The sequence below is a fragment of the Lepidochelys kempii genome, chromosome 1, assembly GCF_965140265.1.
Source record: "Lepidochelys kempii isolate rLepKem1 chromosome 1, rLepKem1.hap2, whole genome shotgun sequence".
In the NCBI taxonomy this organism is placed as follows: domain Eukaryota; kingdom Metazoa; phylum Chordata; order Testudines; family Cheloniidae; genus Lepidochelys; species Lepidochelys kempii.
In genome coordinates, this window is record NC_133256.1 from 349222413 (window position 1) to 349238257 (window position 15845).

General features: G+C 44.7%; 1 protein-coding gene across 9 annotated transcripts in view; it reads right to left on the reverse strand.

The window, feature by feature from the left end:
* Positions 1–15845, reverse strand: part of PPP6R2 (protein phosphatase 6 regulatory subunit 2) — a 176735-nt gene that overhangs the window by 34566 nt on the left and 126324 nt on the right. For 7 of the 9 annotated variants that reach the window (XM_073329005.1, XM_073329010.1, XM_073329008.1 and 4 more), the window contains one exon: positions 9592–9799. In XM_073329005.1, the coding sequence (XP_073185106.1) occupies positions 9592–9799 (208 nt within the window). Of the gene's footprint in view, positions 1–120; positions 3458–7784; positions 8341–9591; positions 9800–15845 lie in introns of those variants that run through there. The other 2 variants (XM_073329009.1, XM_073329011.1) reach the window with 2 other exon arrangements.

Sequence of the window (15845 nt, forward strand, 5' to 3'; positions counted from 1 at the left end):
TTTTAGTAAAGGTCAGGGACAGGTCATGGGCAATTAACAAAACTTCACGGAAGTCGTGACCTGTCCCTGACTTTTACTAAAAATATCCATGACAAAATCGTAGCCTTATCCATAGGCAGTGCTATCTTGCCTTGTGATGTAGCATGGAGGATATCCATCAGGGAATGTCGGGATTTCTGCACCTGCTCCAGGGGGAGCTGTAAAGTTGCGGTTGCCTTCTTCATCAAGTCCTGAAAAACTTTGAAGTCGGCTGTGTAGAATGGCAGAAGGGTCATGAAGAGGATTTGTTGGCAGAAGGAGTTTCCTCTTTGACTCTTCACTCTTGGTGTTCCAAGAAGCCTTCCCGCAGACGTGGTGCTGAAGAGGATCAAGCAATACTGGAGACTGTGTGAACAGACCTGCATACTCCCATGGCCCTCAGGGGGTGCCGAAGTCAGGGTCAGTGGTTTCTTTGAATCCCTGCATCTGGAGGGCTCCAAAGGTACAGAGAATTTTGTTGAGCGTGTCTGTTTGCTGAGACTTCTCTTTACGTGGGTGGTAGATCTCTTCAGCAGTACTGAGCCTTCAGTGCCAAAAAAAGCAGGACCCTCAGCAGTACCCGGAGCAGGATGCAAAGTCTCTTAGACCCTGATCTTTGGGGAGACCCCTCACAGTGCTTCAAGCCCCAATCAAGGGACTGGGATAGCTTCTTCTTAGAGTGTTTGGAGGTCTTTGAAGATGTCCCCTGCTCTTTGCTCCCTGGAGCTGCAGCGTAAGTCGAAGAGGCAGCAGCAGATGTACAGGGGAGAATCTATCCTTCCAAGCCTCAGAGATCACGCTCCAAAACAGAGCATTAGTTTACCTCACCTCAGCTTGCAAGATCAGCTTTTAAACCTGATGGAGACCTTGCACTTAGACGGGACGTGGGACTCTCCAAGGCAGCTGGAATTCCTGTCGCTGAGGGGAAATAGCTGTGGCAGGTCTGGCAGGGTTTGAAACCTTGGGTTCGGAGCACAGTCAGACAAGGAATAAACGGCAGCTGAAGAAAGGCCCAGGCTGGGAGCCTTTGCCATGGCCAAACATGGGGACAGGTGAGAGCACAAAAAAATTGAAAACTTGTGCTAAGGTAGAGAACTAAAATAATAATCAAGGTTACAAAAAGGTAAAATAAGGGGATAAAAACAAAAAAGGTACAAATTATTCAGGTAAATAGTGGACACCACAATATTCTGTCTCCAACCTCAGGTGGCTGAAAAGGAACTGGAGCAGTGGCAGATCTGCCCCTCCCCATATACCCGCTGTCCAGAGCACAAGGATGTGTAGGGCGCAGACTGACAGACACTGCTCAGGAAAAAATCTTTGCGAGAAGGCGCATGAGCACGCACATACAGAATGTGGAGTACCCATAGGGGCATATACTTGAAGAACAAATGTTATGTATTATTACTGCATGTAAGAGTAAAGAGAGAAACTAATCAACCTCAAATTTATTGGAGTCCTCTTTTGATGCTAAAAAGTGCACTGCAAACCTTTTGTTAAAAGAAATGGGATTTTGGTATCCTAAATATCCTTTTGTGCATCTGTTGCACAAACCAAGGAGGGTTAAAATTCATATGGCTGCCACTCTAGTGATCATTAAACAGATCACAGCTGTTATTCCATGAGGGAGTTCTACAAGAAACACAATGACATACAATGCAGGCGGGGAAAATTCTCAGAGATTATCGAAGTTCACTAATGCAAAATACTTCCAGGTCTGTTTCCTCTATTAGTATTTAAAAGCTTTTTTAATCATCATCATAGTGATGATATCAGAATCATAGAAATGTAGGACTTGAAAGGACTTCAAGAGGTCAACAAGTCAACCTAGACCATTCCTGACTAGTGTTTGGTCCAACCTGATTTCAAAAACCTCCAGCGATGGGGATTCCACATACTTCCTTTGAAGCCTATTTCAGAAGTTAACTACCCTCATAGTTAGAAATATCTAACGTAAGTCCCCTTGCTGCAGATGAAGGCTATTACTTCTTGTCCTACCTTCAGCGGACATGAAGAACAACTGATCAACATTCTCTTTATAACAGGCCTTAACATGTGTGAATACTTATCAGGTCCCCCACCAGTTGTATTTTCTCAAGACTAAACATGCCAGGTTTTTTTAACCTTTCCTCGTAGGTCAGATTTTCTAAACCTTTGATCATTTTTGTGGCTCTCCTCTGGAATGTCTCCTACTTGTCCACAACCTTCCTGAAATGTGGTGCCCAGAATTGGACACAGTACTCCAGCTGAGGCCTCATCAGTGCCAAAACAGAGTGTGACAATTACCTCCCATCTCTTACATATGACACTCTTGTTAATACATTAAAATTATACTAATCTTTTTCACAACTGCACCCCGTTGTTGACTCATATTCAAATTGTGATCCACTAACTCCCAGATCCTTTTCAGCACTACTACCACCTAGCCAGTTATTTGCCATTGTGAAATGATGCATTTGATTTTTTCTTCCCAAGTGTAGTTCTTTGCCCTTGTTTTTACTGAATTTCGTCTTGTTGAATTGAATTTCATCTTACTATACATCTCCTATATATACAGGCCACTTTTCCCTCTCAATTACCGAGAACCATTTCTCCATGTTTTGCAACTCCTTTGGAGGAGATTCGGAAAGACAAAATGTATTGGGTGCATATGGGAAAAAACTTCAGTTTGTCTCAAGGTAATCCCTTTGGTGATTACTGACAATCATTCATGTCTTCAAAATCTCTGGCATAGCACAGTACTGATTTACTAAATGTTAACATACACTGTGAAATTATCTATTATGTAGCACCATGATGACAAATGAGTTTTAAACCCTAATAATAAGCATTTCTTTAGCACTTGACATCTTCTTAGGACTTTACTACACACACTAATTCATTAATCATCTGCATCCCTGTGGAATAAATATTAGCTACATTTTACGGATGGGCAAACTAAGGCACAGAAGCTCACACCAATATCTTCACAACTGAGACAAGGTGGGTGACCAACTTCTCTTAGTGAGAAAGACAAGCTTTTGAGCTTACACAGAGCTCTTCTGCAGGTCTGGGATATGTACTCAGAGAGTCACAGCAAAATACAAGGTGGGACAGATTGTTTAGTATAAATTGTTAACACATATTTCACTGGCCAGACAGGCATTGATGGCCCATCAAGAATAATCCACTCTCCCACAGGCCTCTCAGAGAGGGCACATAGGCCACAAGGGCAGCCTAACCCACCATCACAGCAAGGATCTTTCTAGCAGCTGGAAGAAAGTATAAAAGAGGGAAAGTGACATCATCACTTAGCCCCACCTCCACCCCCCACACACGCACGCACATCTCAATACCTGGAAGATCGTCTGGAAGACAAAGACTTTGAACTGGGGAGATTGGTTCCAGGCTGGAAGGGAGTTCAGTCTCTGTATTCGGAACTTTGAACTGCCTGTAACATCTGTTAGGGTGAGACGCTGCTTAATTCAAATCTTGCTTAGTGTGCTAAAGTCTAAAATTTGTTTAGACTGCAAATTTATTTTTATTTCTTAGGTAACCAACTTTGACCTCCATGCCTGCTATTTATAGTCACTTAAAATCTATCTTTCTGTAGTTAATAAATCTGTTTTAAGTTTTACATCAACCAAAAACACACTGGTTTAAGTGCTTGGGGAATCTCAACTCAGATTACAAAGGCTGGTGAAGGTCCACTTTCCTTTGAAGAAGTGGCAAACTAACCAACGAGCTTGCACTGTCCAAAGGAGTCTTGAGCAGCGTAAGACAATATATTTCTGGGGTACAAAGCTGAGCTTTGGGGGGATTGGCTGATGCCTCTCCCTGTATGATTCATGAGTGACTCAAGGAGCATTCATGCAATTTAGCTGGTGTGGGGCTCCAAATGCTGATGGCTTAGTGATCGCAGCTCCTGTAGGGGTTTGCTGCTCATCACTGGCATAGCATTGTGAGAGGCTGGGGAGTTAAGGAAGCACAGCGGCGCAACAGTTCCAGGTTGTGTCCCTAATTTCAGGACATCTGGTCACCCCAGGTGCTGCTCTGAGATGGTGTGTCCTGGCCTGTGGGGAGCTTCCTTCTAATAATGACCTTGAAATTGGCTGGGAGAGGAGGGTTGTCTGAAGGCCAGAAAAGGGGGTTCTCATTGAGCATGGGTTATAAATGTCCGATACTACTCCATACGGGTTCCAGTGTGAGGTAGTAGGTGTTAATTAGCAGTGTGTGGTCAGAGGGGGTTTATTTCTGTATTAAAGCAGGTTCTCCCAGGGTATTTGGGTGGCCTGTTCCATGATGCGTTCTACTTCTCTGGTGGAAAGTCCTTGTTAGGCGAAGGTGGTTTTAAGTGATCCAGCGATCCAGAGAAGTCCCGGACGACTGGAAAAAGGCTAATGTAGTGCCCATCTTTAAAAAAGGGAAGGAGGAGGATCCGGGGAACTACAGGCCCGTCAGCCTCACCTCAGTCCCTGGAAAAATCATGGAGCAGGTCCTCAAGGAATCAATTCTGAAGCACTTAAAGGAGAGGAAAGTGATCAGGAACAGTCAGCATGGATTCACCAAGTGCAAGTCATGCCTGACTAATCTAATTGCCTTCTATGACGAGATAACTGGCTCTGTGGATGAAGGGAAAGCAGTGCACGTCTTGTTCCTTGACTTTAGCAAAGCTTTGGACACTGTCTCCCACAGTATTCTTGCCAGCAAGTTAAAGAAGTATGGGCTGGATGAATGGACTATAAGGTAGATAGAAAGCTGGCTAGATTGTCGGGCTCAACAGATAGTGATCAATGGCTCCATGTCTAGTTGGCAGCCGGTATCAAGCGGGGTGCCCCAAGGGTCGGTCCTGGAGCCGGTTTTGTTCAATATCTTCATTAATGATCTGGAGGATGGTGTGGATTACACCCTCAGCAAGTTTGCAGATGACACTAAACTGGGAGGAGTGGTAGATACGCTGGAGGGGAGGGATAGGATACAGAAGGACCTAGACAAATTGGAGGATTGGGCCAAAAGAAATCTGATGAGGTTCAACAAGGACAAGTGCAGAGTCCTGCACTTAGGACGGAAGAATCCAATGCACCGCTACAGACTAGGGACCGAGTGGCTCGGCAGCAGTTCTGCAGAAAAGGACCTAGGGATTACAGGGGACGAGAAGCTGGATATGAGTCAACAGTGTGCCATTGTTGCCAAGAAGGCCAATGGCATTTTGGGATGTATAAGTAGGGGCACTGCCAGCAGATCGAGGGATGTGATCGTTCCCCTCTATTCGACACTGGTGAGGCCTCATCTGGAGTACTGTGTCCAGTTTTGGGCCCCACACTACAAGAAGGATTTGGAAAAATTGGAAAGCGTCCAGCGGAGGGCAACAAAAATGATTAGGGGACTGGAACACATGACTTATGAGGAGAGGCTGAGGGAAGTGGGGATGTTTAGTCTGCGGAAGAGAAGAATGAGGGGGGATTTGATAGCTGCTTTCAACTACCTGAAAGGGGGTTCCAAAGAGGATGGATCTAGACTGTTCTCAGTGGTAGCAGATGACAGAACAAGGAGTAATGGTCTCAAGTTGTAGTGGGGGAGGTTTCGGTTGGATATTAGGAAAAACTTTTTCACTAGGAGGGTGGTGAAACACTGGAATGCATTACCTAGGGAGGTGGTGGAATCTCCTTCCTTAGAAGTTTTTAAGGTCAGGCTTGACAAAGCCCTGGCTGGGATGATTTAGTTGGGGATCGGTCCTGCTTTGAGCAGGGGGTTGGACTAGATGACCTCCTGAGGTCCCTTCCAACCTGGATATTCTATGATTCTAAGTGTGTTAAGGTACATATCCCAGACTTTCTCTTCAGAGCATATTCTGTGTTATCCGAGTGCCTGGCTGTAGTTAACAGATTTCTTGCTTCATTTGGGGTGGTTACTGGTCTGCGAAGGTAGGTGTGGTGATCCCTCGGTTTCATGTATATAATTGTCTGTAAGGTTCCATTGTTGGAGCTGATCATGGTGTCCAGGGAGTTGAGCTAGTGTGGAAGTGTTCTAGTGAGAGTTTGATGGATGGGTGGATGGTCATAGAAGATGTGGTGGGAATCTATGAGGGACTGTAGGCTATCTGTCCAGAGGATGAAAATATGATTGATGTATCTCAGATATATCACTGGTTTCATGGTGCATTTGCCCAGAAATTCTTCTTCAAGGTGGCCCACAAAGAGGTTGGCATATCGGGGAGCCATCCTAGTACCAATGGCTGTTCCCATTGTTTCAACAAAGTGTTTGTTGTTAAATGTAAAAGTGTTATGGGTGAGGACGAAATGGATGAGTTTGGTAATATGTTTGGGGTGGATATCTGAGGATTGTCCATTATCTTGTAAATATCTAAGGCAAACTGCAATGCCATTCATTGTGAGGGGAGGTTAGTGTACAGGGAAGTGACATCCATAGTTTTCTGAGGTTTGCAGTTTCTAGAGGAAGTCAGCTGTAACCCTGGAGGAAGCTGGTCCTTTGTGTGGTGCGTGGTGTGCGGTGTGCGGATGGTTTCTATGAGTCCCGATATTCCTTCAGTAAGAGTGCTGTGGCATTTTTTCCTCTCCCCCTCCCCCATGACTGGAGGGGTGTTAACAGGCCACTTCACCTTGAATGGTCCCTTGAAAAGTGTTAACTGATTATGCTAAACAATCTGTTTCACCTTGTATTTAGCTCTGAACCAAGTACATTTCCAAGACCTGAAGAAGAGCTCTGTGTAGCTCGAAAGCTTGTCTCTGTCACCAACAGAAGTTGATTCAATAAAAGATATTCCTTCACCAACCTCATCTAAAAGGTAGGCACCTACATTTATATTTATGGACTTAAGAGGTCTGTTTTTCAGTGATAACGGCAGCCCCAACTTCCCCTTATGGCAATGGGAGCCAAAGGAGCTTAGCACTTCTGAAAAATCAGCTCACTTTTAATTAGTGCCTAAATATATATTTAGATGCCTAATTTTAGGCACCTAAATACAAAAATGTTAACCGAAGTAATGTGCCAAAGCCAAAGAAAGAGCTGAGTTTTAATCCTGGCTGTATCGAGTTCTGACAGCATTAGATTATAAAATAACAGGGGCCTACTGGGATTGTGAATTTAGGAAACCTTCATCATAAAATTTGTACTAGACCCAAAATGTTTTTAAATGATCAGTGCAGTTGATTTATTTGTAATCATCAAGGAACTGGGAAGAAACTGATTAACCCAGAATTGTGCATTTCTAGTTTATTTGTCTTTGTTTGGAAAATGGAAGGGAAAAGGAGAATGACTTTTGGAAACTGGGGAAGCCTCACTGGCCAATAAGATATTCCACACTGTATGAGACGTTTCATCTAGCTAGGTAGTTCTGAAACAGCTGAATACCTCTGAGACCACAAACTGAATTAAAGGTTTCAGCAGCCATTTGTTTTAATTTCTGGTTGAGATTATGGCTGTGTTAAGATATCACACCTTTATAGTGACAAGTTTCAGAGTAGCAGCCGTGTTAGTCTGTATTTGCAAAAAGAGAAGCAGTACTTGTGGCACCTTAGAGACTAACACATTTATTTGAGCATAAGCTTTCGATGAAGTGAGCTGTAGCTCACGAAAGCTTATGCTCAAATAAATGTGTTAGTCTCTCAGGTGCCACAAGTCCTCCTTTTCTTTTTACCTTTATAGTGGAGACTGTGGTTATCTGAGTATTTGCTTGCATTGCAAAAGCAGAATTAGTTGAACACAGCCACAATCCTGCAAAACAAAGCAGGTTCTGGAAACTTTGTTGTTTTGGTTCTTAAATTATAACTGTACTTACCTGAGAGAGATCCTTATTACTAAAATACATTAATTTAAAAATACAGTGCTCAGATTTAGCAGTGTCATGGGCAACGACATATCTAGCTAATCCAAATAAGAATACCCTTTTCCCAATCTGAAGTGAAGCTAATGTAAAAGTCATGCAAAATGTCAAACAGGATTTAAACTACTGTTGTGTTAAACTGAACAAAGACAGACAGTTAAATTTAGAGCACAACTCCGGCTGTAAATGCCATAGGTTCAGAGACGAAAAAACACATTTGGAAGACAGTGTTGGCCACCACTATATGTTCCAAATGTTTTATTTCAAGTGTATTATGAACACCAGAGAGGGCTACTAACCCAGATGCCCCAGTCAGCAACACTGACCACCTTTAATTTCTTCAGCCTGATCTCTGAAAGCACAGTCTGCTGGGCCATGTCATCTCTGTGCACAGAAATTTGTCCCATTTATCCAAGTAGCTCTCCTGAACCAAACTGCTTGTCAGCAATGAAATTTTATGCATCAGATTTTTATTTCAAGTCTGCAGCAGAAAAGGCAGCCTGTATTGACATAGAAATTCAAAAATTTTCAGAATATAAAAAACTCAACGCAGACTGGATCAACCAGAATGTGTCACTGGTTTATTTTCTCCAGCGATTTTGCTTTGTTTTACAGCCATGTTACTTCAGCACACCATTTTATGAGCCACCTTTCTTTATTCCCAGAAAGTGTTCACTGGAGTAATAAGGTGTACCGGGGACCTCAAACTGACCATCCCCAAAAGGCAATGAATCTTTATATTATATACACTGGGTGAATATCTGCTCCTAGCAAGCTTTCCAAAATATTGGGTCCCCCAGTTAATTGGCTCTTATCCTACAAGCATGTGGTGGGAGAACTGGAAAGAAGAAAAATGGATCTTGTGTAAAATTTTAGAAACTATCAAAGTTGCCCATTTTCAAAAGTGATTTTGGCACTTTAGAGTCTAAGTCACTTATCAAAATGTTACCCCCCCCCCCCCCATGCTTGGTTTAGTCCCCTTTTAAGAACTGTGAACTTGTGAAATGTACCCTCTCACCTGAGGTGTCTTATGGTAAAACCTTATGGAGGATGTGTATTTCAGGGCTCTCACAAAGATGCTGTTCATAAGTTACCATAAACCTTGGGACTTGTAACATCTAATTCTGGGGGTCTGTGCTTCTTACAATTTAGGAATGAATTTCCGAAAATGAGGAAATAGCAATAACTTGAGCCATTTCAACCCCTCACCCCCAGCAGTTCTGTGGGATGCCGATCTCAATGCTGATCCGTAACACCACGTGTTAGTCATGACACGAAGCCTCACGTGGCTCTGCTAGCGGGTCTCACTCTTGGCTTGCATCCTGCACTCCTATTCCACTCCTACATCTCATGTGAGTCGGTATTGCCCATTCTGTGGTAGTTTTGCAATATGACTCAGTAGCGAGCAAGACCCACATTTTCACTTGTGAACTGAGACAGCATTTGTGTAACAGTAATAAATACTTTAATTTATCAGCACCCAGCAAGGCCATAGAGCTTTAACAAAACTGCCTACAGTCAACATTCAGAAACCAGGTCTCAGAAAATAAAAAGCTGGTGGTGGGATGTTCCCATGCATTTACATTTTTACTTTGTTTTCATGAATAGGCCTTGCATCCTATGAGTGATTTACACTTGATTTTAAACCAGAGGTGAGTTGCCAATTGTCTTATGCCATATTTGGATTCAGATTACACTTTACAAACCCTAATGGCCATATCTACCCCATCCCCAGCTGATTTCTTTCGCACCTGGTGAACACAGCCTTCTCGTTCTTAGCATCCATGGTGAGTTTGATGGTTTCCTGGCCTGAACCTGTACTGATGGTTTCTGTGACGATATCAGCTTTATCCTCCTCTTCCTCACTGTCTGAGCCTCCAGATGAGCTGCTGTCTGAAGCCACCAGTGGTGCCTTCCTTGCCACACAGACATTCCAAACACAGGGTGAGGCAGTGCTGACTGCAAAGAAAGAGTAAATAACTCACATGAAAAAAATGAACAGAAACACAGGAAGAACTGCTAAAACTCCCAAAATATCCCAAATACTTTCAGTAAAACAGAACGGTTACTTACCCTACAGCAGCTGTGGTTCTTTGAAATGTTGTCAGTACGGATCCCACCATAGGCAGGTATGTGTGTCACATATGTGAGGTGTTTTTTTGTTTGTTTTTTAAATGATAGCATCCATCGGGGCTGCACACGGACCCTGTGCCTCCTTGTGCTCCCGTGCAACGATAAAGGATGGAGCAGCCACAACCCTCCTTCAGGTCCCTCACAATTCAAAGCTCGTGTAGCTGAGGTCTCCCAAAGCGGGGATGGAGGACGAGTTGTGGGATCCACACTGACATCAGCATCTCAAAGAAACACAGTTTCTGTAGAGTAAGTAATCGTTCTCTCTTCTTCAAGTATGCATCTGTGCGGAACTCTTTTTGGTGACTGGCAAGCGGTATCCCCTTGGAATGGTGGGAATGAGGAGTTACAGCTGCATCAGTGACACGGAGATTGTACTACTCCTCTCTCGAACATGGCATCTGCTCTAGCAACTGAGTCCAATGCACAATGCTTGACAAAAGTCAATGGGCAGATTTGTGAAGCAAGCAGAGGGTGTTATTGGAGCTCTGGTGGAATAAACCTGATGTTCGGTGGAGAGGTACACCAGCTAGCTACACTGTGTTAATCATTTTGATACCCTCTGTGAGGAGGTGACTTGACCATTAGAATATCCAGCTGCCACTCTAGACAGGTAGGGAGATAGTGTGAATGATCTGATCCTGTCAGTGTAACAAAGCATAGTCCTGGATACATCTAGTGTGTGTCATTTCCTTCCTCCATGTGCCAAGCATGGTTCTGGGAAGAAAAGAGGCAGGATGATTGACAGATTTAGATGACATTCTGAGACCACCCTAGGAACGATGTGCAGGAAAGGAAAGGGTGCAGTTGCAGCATCACTATGACTCTATGGAACTGAGGGTGGGGGAAGGGTTCAGCCATAAGTGTCTGAAGCTCAGTCATTCTCCTGGCCAAAGTAACAGACACTAGGAAGACTGCTTTCAGAGCGAGGTGATGCAGGGCACAGGCTGACACAGGTTCAAATGGAGGCTCCATGAGTCACAGGACTAGACTGAGGTCTCAGGAGAGCTAGGTTCTCTGACTGTAGGCAAATGCATATTGACCCTTTGAGAAACTTTGATATCATGGGGTGAGAGAAGACCAAGACTGACCATACAGGCACATGGCAAACTGAAATCACCACAAGATGGACCTTAACAGAGCTAACCGAGAGTCTGGCCAGTCTGAAGTGCAATAAGTAGCTGATAATATGTAGTATCGAGGGAGCTGGACTGGGTCTAGACTATGTTGGGCAGCCCATTTTGTAAAACCTTTTTCATTTATATGAATGCGTGTTCTTCTGATACATGCTTTCCTGCTCTATCTTACAATTTCCTGGATCTGTAGGAAGCAGACTCTGTCCACTGTACTCAACCAACCAGCAGCCATGGCATCAAGTACAGTGACTTCAGGTCTGGATGGAGTACCTGGCCATGTTGTTATGAGAACAGGTCTGGACAGGGTCGGAACTGAATGAAAGGCCGAATACATATTTGCAGCAGACCATCAGCCAAAACTGTCTTAGCCAATACGAAGCCACCAGAACAATTATAGCCTTGTCTCCTGATTTTGGAAGCCTCCCTGGGACTCAGGGAAGTCAGTGGAAAGACATACAAGAATACCTAGGACTACTGCAGAAAGAAGGTGTCCCGTAACAACCTCAGATTCATGCTCACTTTGGAACAAAATTTCTGGCACTTGGCATTGATGACAACAGCAAACATGTCAATCACTGGGTTTTCCCAACACAGGAACATCAGTGCTATGATGGATTTCCACAGATCAGCTGTTTGCTCAGAAAATCTGCCATGTTGTTACTCACACCCAGCAGGTGAAGTGTGTGACAGTTCTCAAGACACCCAGGACTGAGAGTCACCTTGTTATCCCTCCTGCCTCTAGCGAGAGGGAGTCTTTCTTGTGGTAGCAAGGTGTCAGCACCCTACCACCACCAGACTTTCGGCCACTCAAGCACTCTTCTCTGGGCTTATGCCAGCCCTAATTTCGTCTTGCAGGTCAACAGTAGGTGCACCCCAATTCCCAGGTCCCTTTGAATCGTTCCCCTGTGATACCCAGCCCCCCACACTGGCTACCCCACACTGGCTACAGAAATTCCAGATCCTCGCTCCCAAGGTGCAGTGTATCCCAATATACCAGTTCTACCTTAAATTACTGCTCCTGTAAACCACACAGCACTTGTGAGCACTTATAATAAAACCCGAGAAGGTTTGAGAAAGTATAAGAACTTAACCAGAAATAAGAGAGTGGTGGGAAAGAGTTACAACATAAAATAAAACTATAAAACGTGAACAAGGGTCTACACTTATCAATAGTCACCTTTCCTACCTAATAAAATGGATCCTTCTCCCCCCGCCCCGATCAATCTGCTGCAGTGCTGGCTGGTTTCTCAAGAACTAGGATCCAAACGTTTGTGAAAGCAGCTCTGTCCACAAGGGGTTTTCCTCAGTGAATGGATAAAGAGTGCTTATCCCTCCTCTGTGTTATACTGAAAACAGTCATCTGTTTCCATTCACAGAGAGGTAAAACCCCTATCTTGTTGTAAAGTTTCTTTTCTATCTTTAAGTGACTTCGATAGTTTGTCGTTGCCTCTGGTGGTTTCCCGTTAGTATTGTGCCAGGCTAAACAACTGAGCCTTACATTACCTCATCAGCCAAACTCCCCCTTGCCCGAATGGGCCACCACTGAGACACATTAACTCCTGGTGACTAATTTCTACTCCAAGTCCATAAAGCTCACTTTCAATATAAATATATTATTCCTTAAATATTTTCTGTATGTACAACTCACATTGATTATGAATCTTGACAATTTACAAGCTTTCTGTAGGTACATTACATGTTACTCTTTATGAATAAAAGACCTGTCAGATGTGTTTGGTGTAATGAGTTTGTCAGGTCTTAAGTGAGAGGTCTTTGTGTCACAAAGAGCCATCTCGTTTATCCCATGCTGGTGGCACCATGTCCAGAGTCTGACAGCATCCAGACAGAGGAGAGATGAGCATGCACCTCTTTATCTGTTTGGGTAGACCATCAGGATCTGCACTGTGGAGTTCTGAAGAACAGGTAGGAAGGCCTGGTGGATCTGGTGTCCTCTGGGGAGTAAGTCCCTTGTATTAGTAGGTGGTTCAGGCTCATCAGTCTGTACCTGTCACATCTATAACTAAAGTTTTTGTTGGGGAGGAGGTGGAGAACAGCACAGTTCTGAGTTCCCTCCACCAGCTCAGGTCTGTGACAGAGTGCGGTGGGATCACCACCTTCTTGTTCATCTGGTACTTTGCTGGGGGATAGACTGACCTGAGCTAGAATGGAGTGATTTCAGGTGAAGTTTGGCAAGTAGTGTCACATACTTGCACAATGACCCATGGCCTACCAGCCGCAGACATATCTATACCGTTGTCAGGTTTGATTCTATCCCACACACACCAGCAGTTGCAGCACAGAAACCTGCCTCTAGGTAAGTATGCTCTCGTTGAACCAGAACTGACCAGGACTCCTCAAACTCGATCATCTGTGATGGGATAAGAAATGATTTTTTTTGGAGTTTACTAGCAGGCTCAGCTGAGGGAACAGAGGGGACGAACTTTTAGGTGCATGGCAGCCTCCTGCTGGGTTATGACCCAGTCAGCCAATTGTCCAACCAGGGAAAGACATGAATGCCCATATTCTTTTGATATGTGTTGCTACCACCAGTAGGCATTTGGCAAGACTCTCAGCACCACTGACAGTCCAAATGGCAGTACCTTGTACCTTTGCCCAAGCAGGTCTAACTTCTTATAGTCTTTAGAAGGGCCTTTCATGGACTGTGGATTTCTCTTGAGCTGCAGAGAAGACCAAGAACCCTGTGTTTGGGCAGGAATAAAAGTATTCAAAACCTTCTGGTGGCACCTGATCCCTTTTCTCTGAGGTGGGAAGAAGAATAGCTGGGATCTGCCAGAGCCTTTTGGCTGGTTGTAGGATACCTTCATTACTAGGGAGAGCAATTCTGGCCGGTGTCATCACAGTGACACCCAGGATACCAAAGAGTTTATGAGACTTCCTGTAGAAACATAGCGTTATGTCCAGGATCTCCACAGTTCAGGGCAGGAGGTCTTGGAAGGCTTTAAAGTCATCTATTGCTGGTGTTACTGCCTCATCCAGCAATGAGGAGGATTCTTTGGTGGGATATGGGGATTGTTGTTGTCCCTTTATCGTCTCCTGTTCCTGTGGTGGCCCAGACAGAAAAGCTGTTGAGAAACATGATCATCTTTTTCTAGAATGTAGGAAGGAGAGCTGCTGCTCCTCAGCATGTGGAAGGACAGCCCCCAGTCAGACTAATATGGCCAAAGTGGCCCATTGTATGAGTATGGACCAAGCTGGGGCTGGCTGGCCAAGCACCACTCCCATGCCAGTTGGGGCAGCACTCTGAATGGGAGCGCGTTAATACCCTCCTTATGGCCATTCTCCAATGACGGGGAGAGGAATCTCTGCTCAATGCTGGTGAGAAGGAACAATGGTAAGGAGGAATCTCTCTCTTAATTGAAAGGTATTGCTAAGGGATGGCATGCTTACCAGCCACCTCTTTGGTATGAGGAACATCTCCGAGGGTGATATGGACATCTGAAGTCCTTGCTCAACTCCGTCATGGGGATCAGTACTGGCATCCAGGCCAGGCCTCCTGCTCTGCCAATCTGCTTAGGGGCCTTGATCTTGGAGTGGTGTCCCATGTCTTCCCTCCAGAAGCCTCCCTTGGCCTTGGAGCTGTGCTTATGTTCGGACCAGCTATGCAATCCAGTGTCCCATTTTGAGCAGGCACAGGTGCCAGTTTTTCTACCTGAATTGGGGCAGTCAATAGAGGAGCCGGAGTTGTAAGTACCTGAACTACTGATGCAGAGATGCTCGGCACCACGGCTGTCAACACTGAGCTCTTACACACTGGAGATTTCACTCATGAGGAGGTGGTCAGCATCAGAGGCGTAGACTCTGCTGGTATCCTTTTCACTCTCTTCCCACCACCCTATCTCGGAACGTGAAGAGTGTCTGACAGTGTCCGAGACTGGTTTATCCAGCCTCGCTCTGGTTGTAACCATTTACCTCTAGGTCCAAAGTGACCTGCACAGATTGCTCAAATAGATGCCGCTTCAGCCATGTGTCCCTGGACTTGTGGGTCCTGGCAGAAAAGGACTCACACAAAGAGCACTTATCCAGGATGTGGCAATCTCCTAGTTAGAAATGGTATCAGCTGTGTCCATCCTTGATGGAGACCAGTCCATTGCAGGAAGGCAGGGTTTGAACCCTGAGGGCTTGGACTTCACCGTGAGACATGGAGCTTGGCACAAAGTGCCTTGTCCCACTGTACAGGGAAGTTGTCTTATCAATTTTTTTTTTTTTAAAGCAACATCTTTCAGAGAAAACAGGTGTGAAGACAGAACTTTTCACTAACTGGGTTGAAAGAACTGAACAGAGTACCAGTCAGGCACTTCCTGGGTTTCATTGCACAGGTGGTAAGGGGGAACTAAGGGAGGTTTGCAGCCACTCCACCCTTTATGCCCTCTCATGGGAACATGAGGAGCATAGGGTGTGAGCATGGCCCTGACTAACACTGCTATTCAAAAGAATCCAGTCTCATGCGCATGTACACCCACAATGGGCTCCACACTGACCCATGCTCAAAAAAGAGACCTGTCATCGGAGGGTTAGAAAGACTGTGCTGCCACACAGTTAGAAGCATGTGTGGAAATAAGCTACACTGGGAATCTATCCTGATTTTCATAGGTACCTCCAATAATCTTAATGTTCTGAACTGTGACAAGATTGGGGCAAATTTGTGTCTCTACTACTGATTCGTAAAACTGTGTTTTGATCTAAGATGGGTGAAAATGCAACCAGGAGTTTCTTGATTT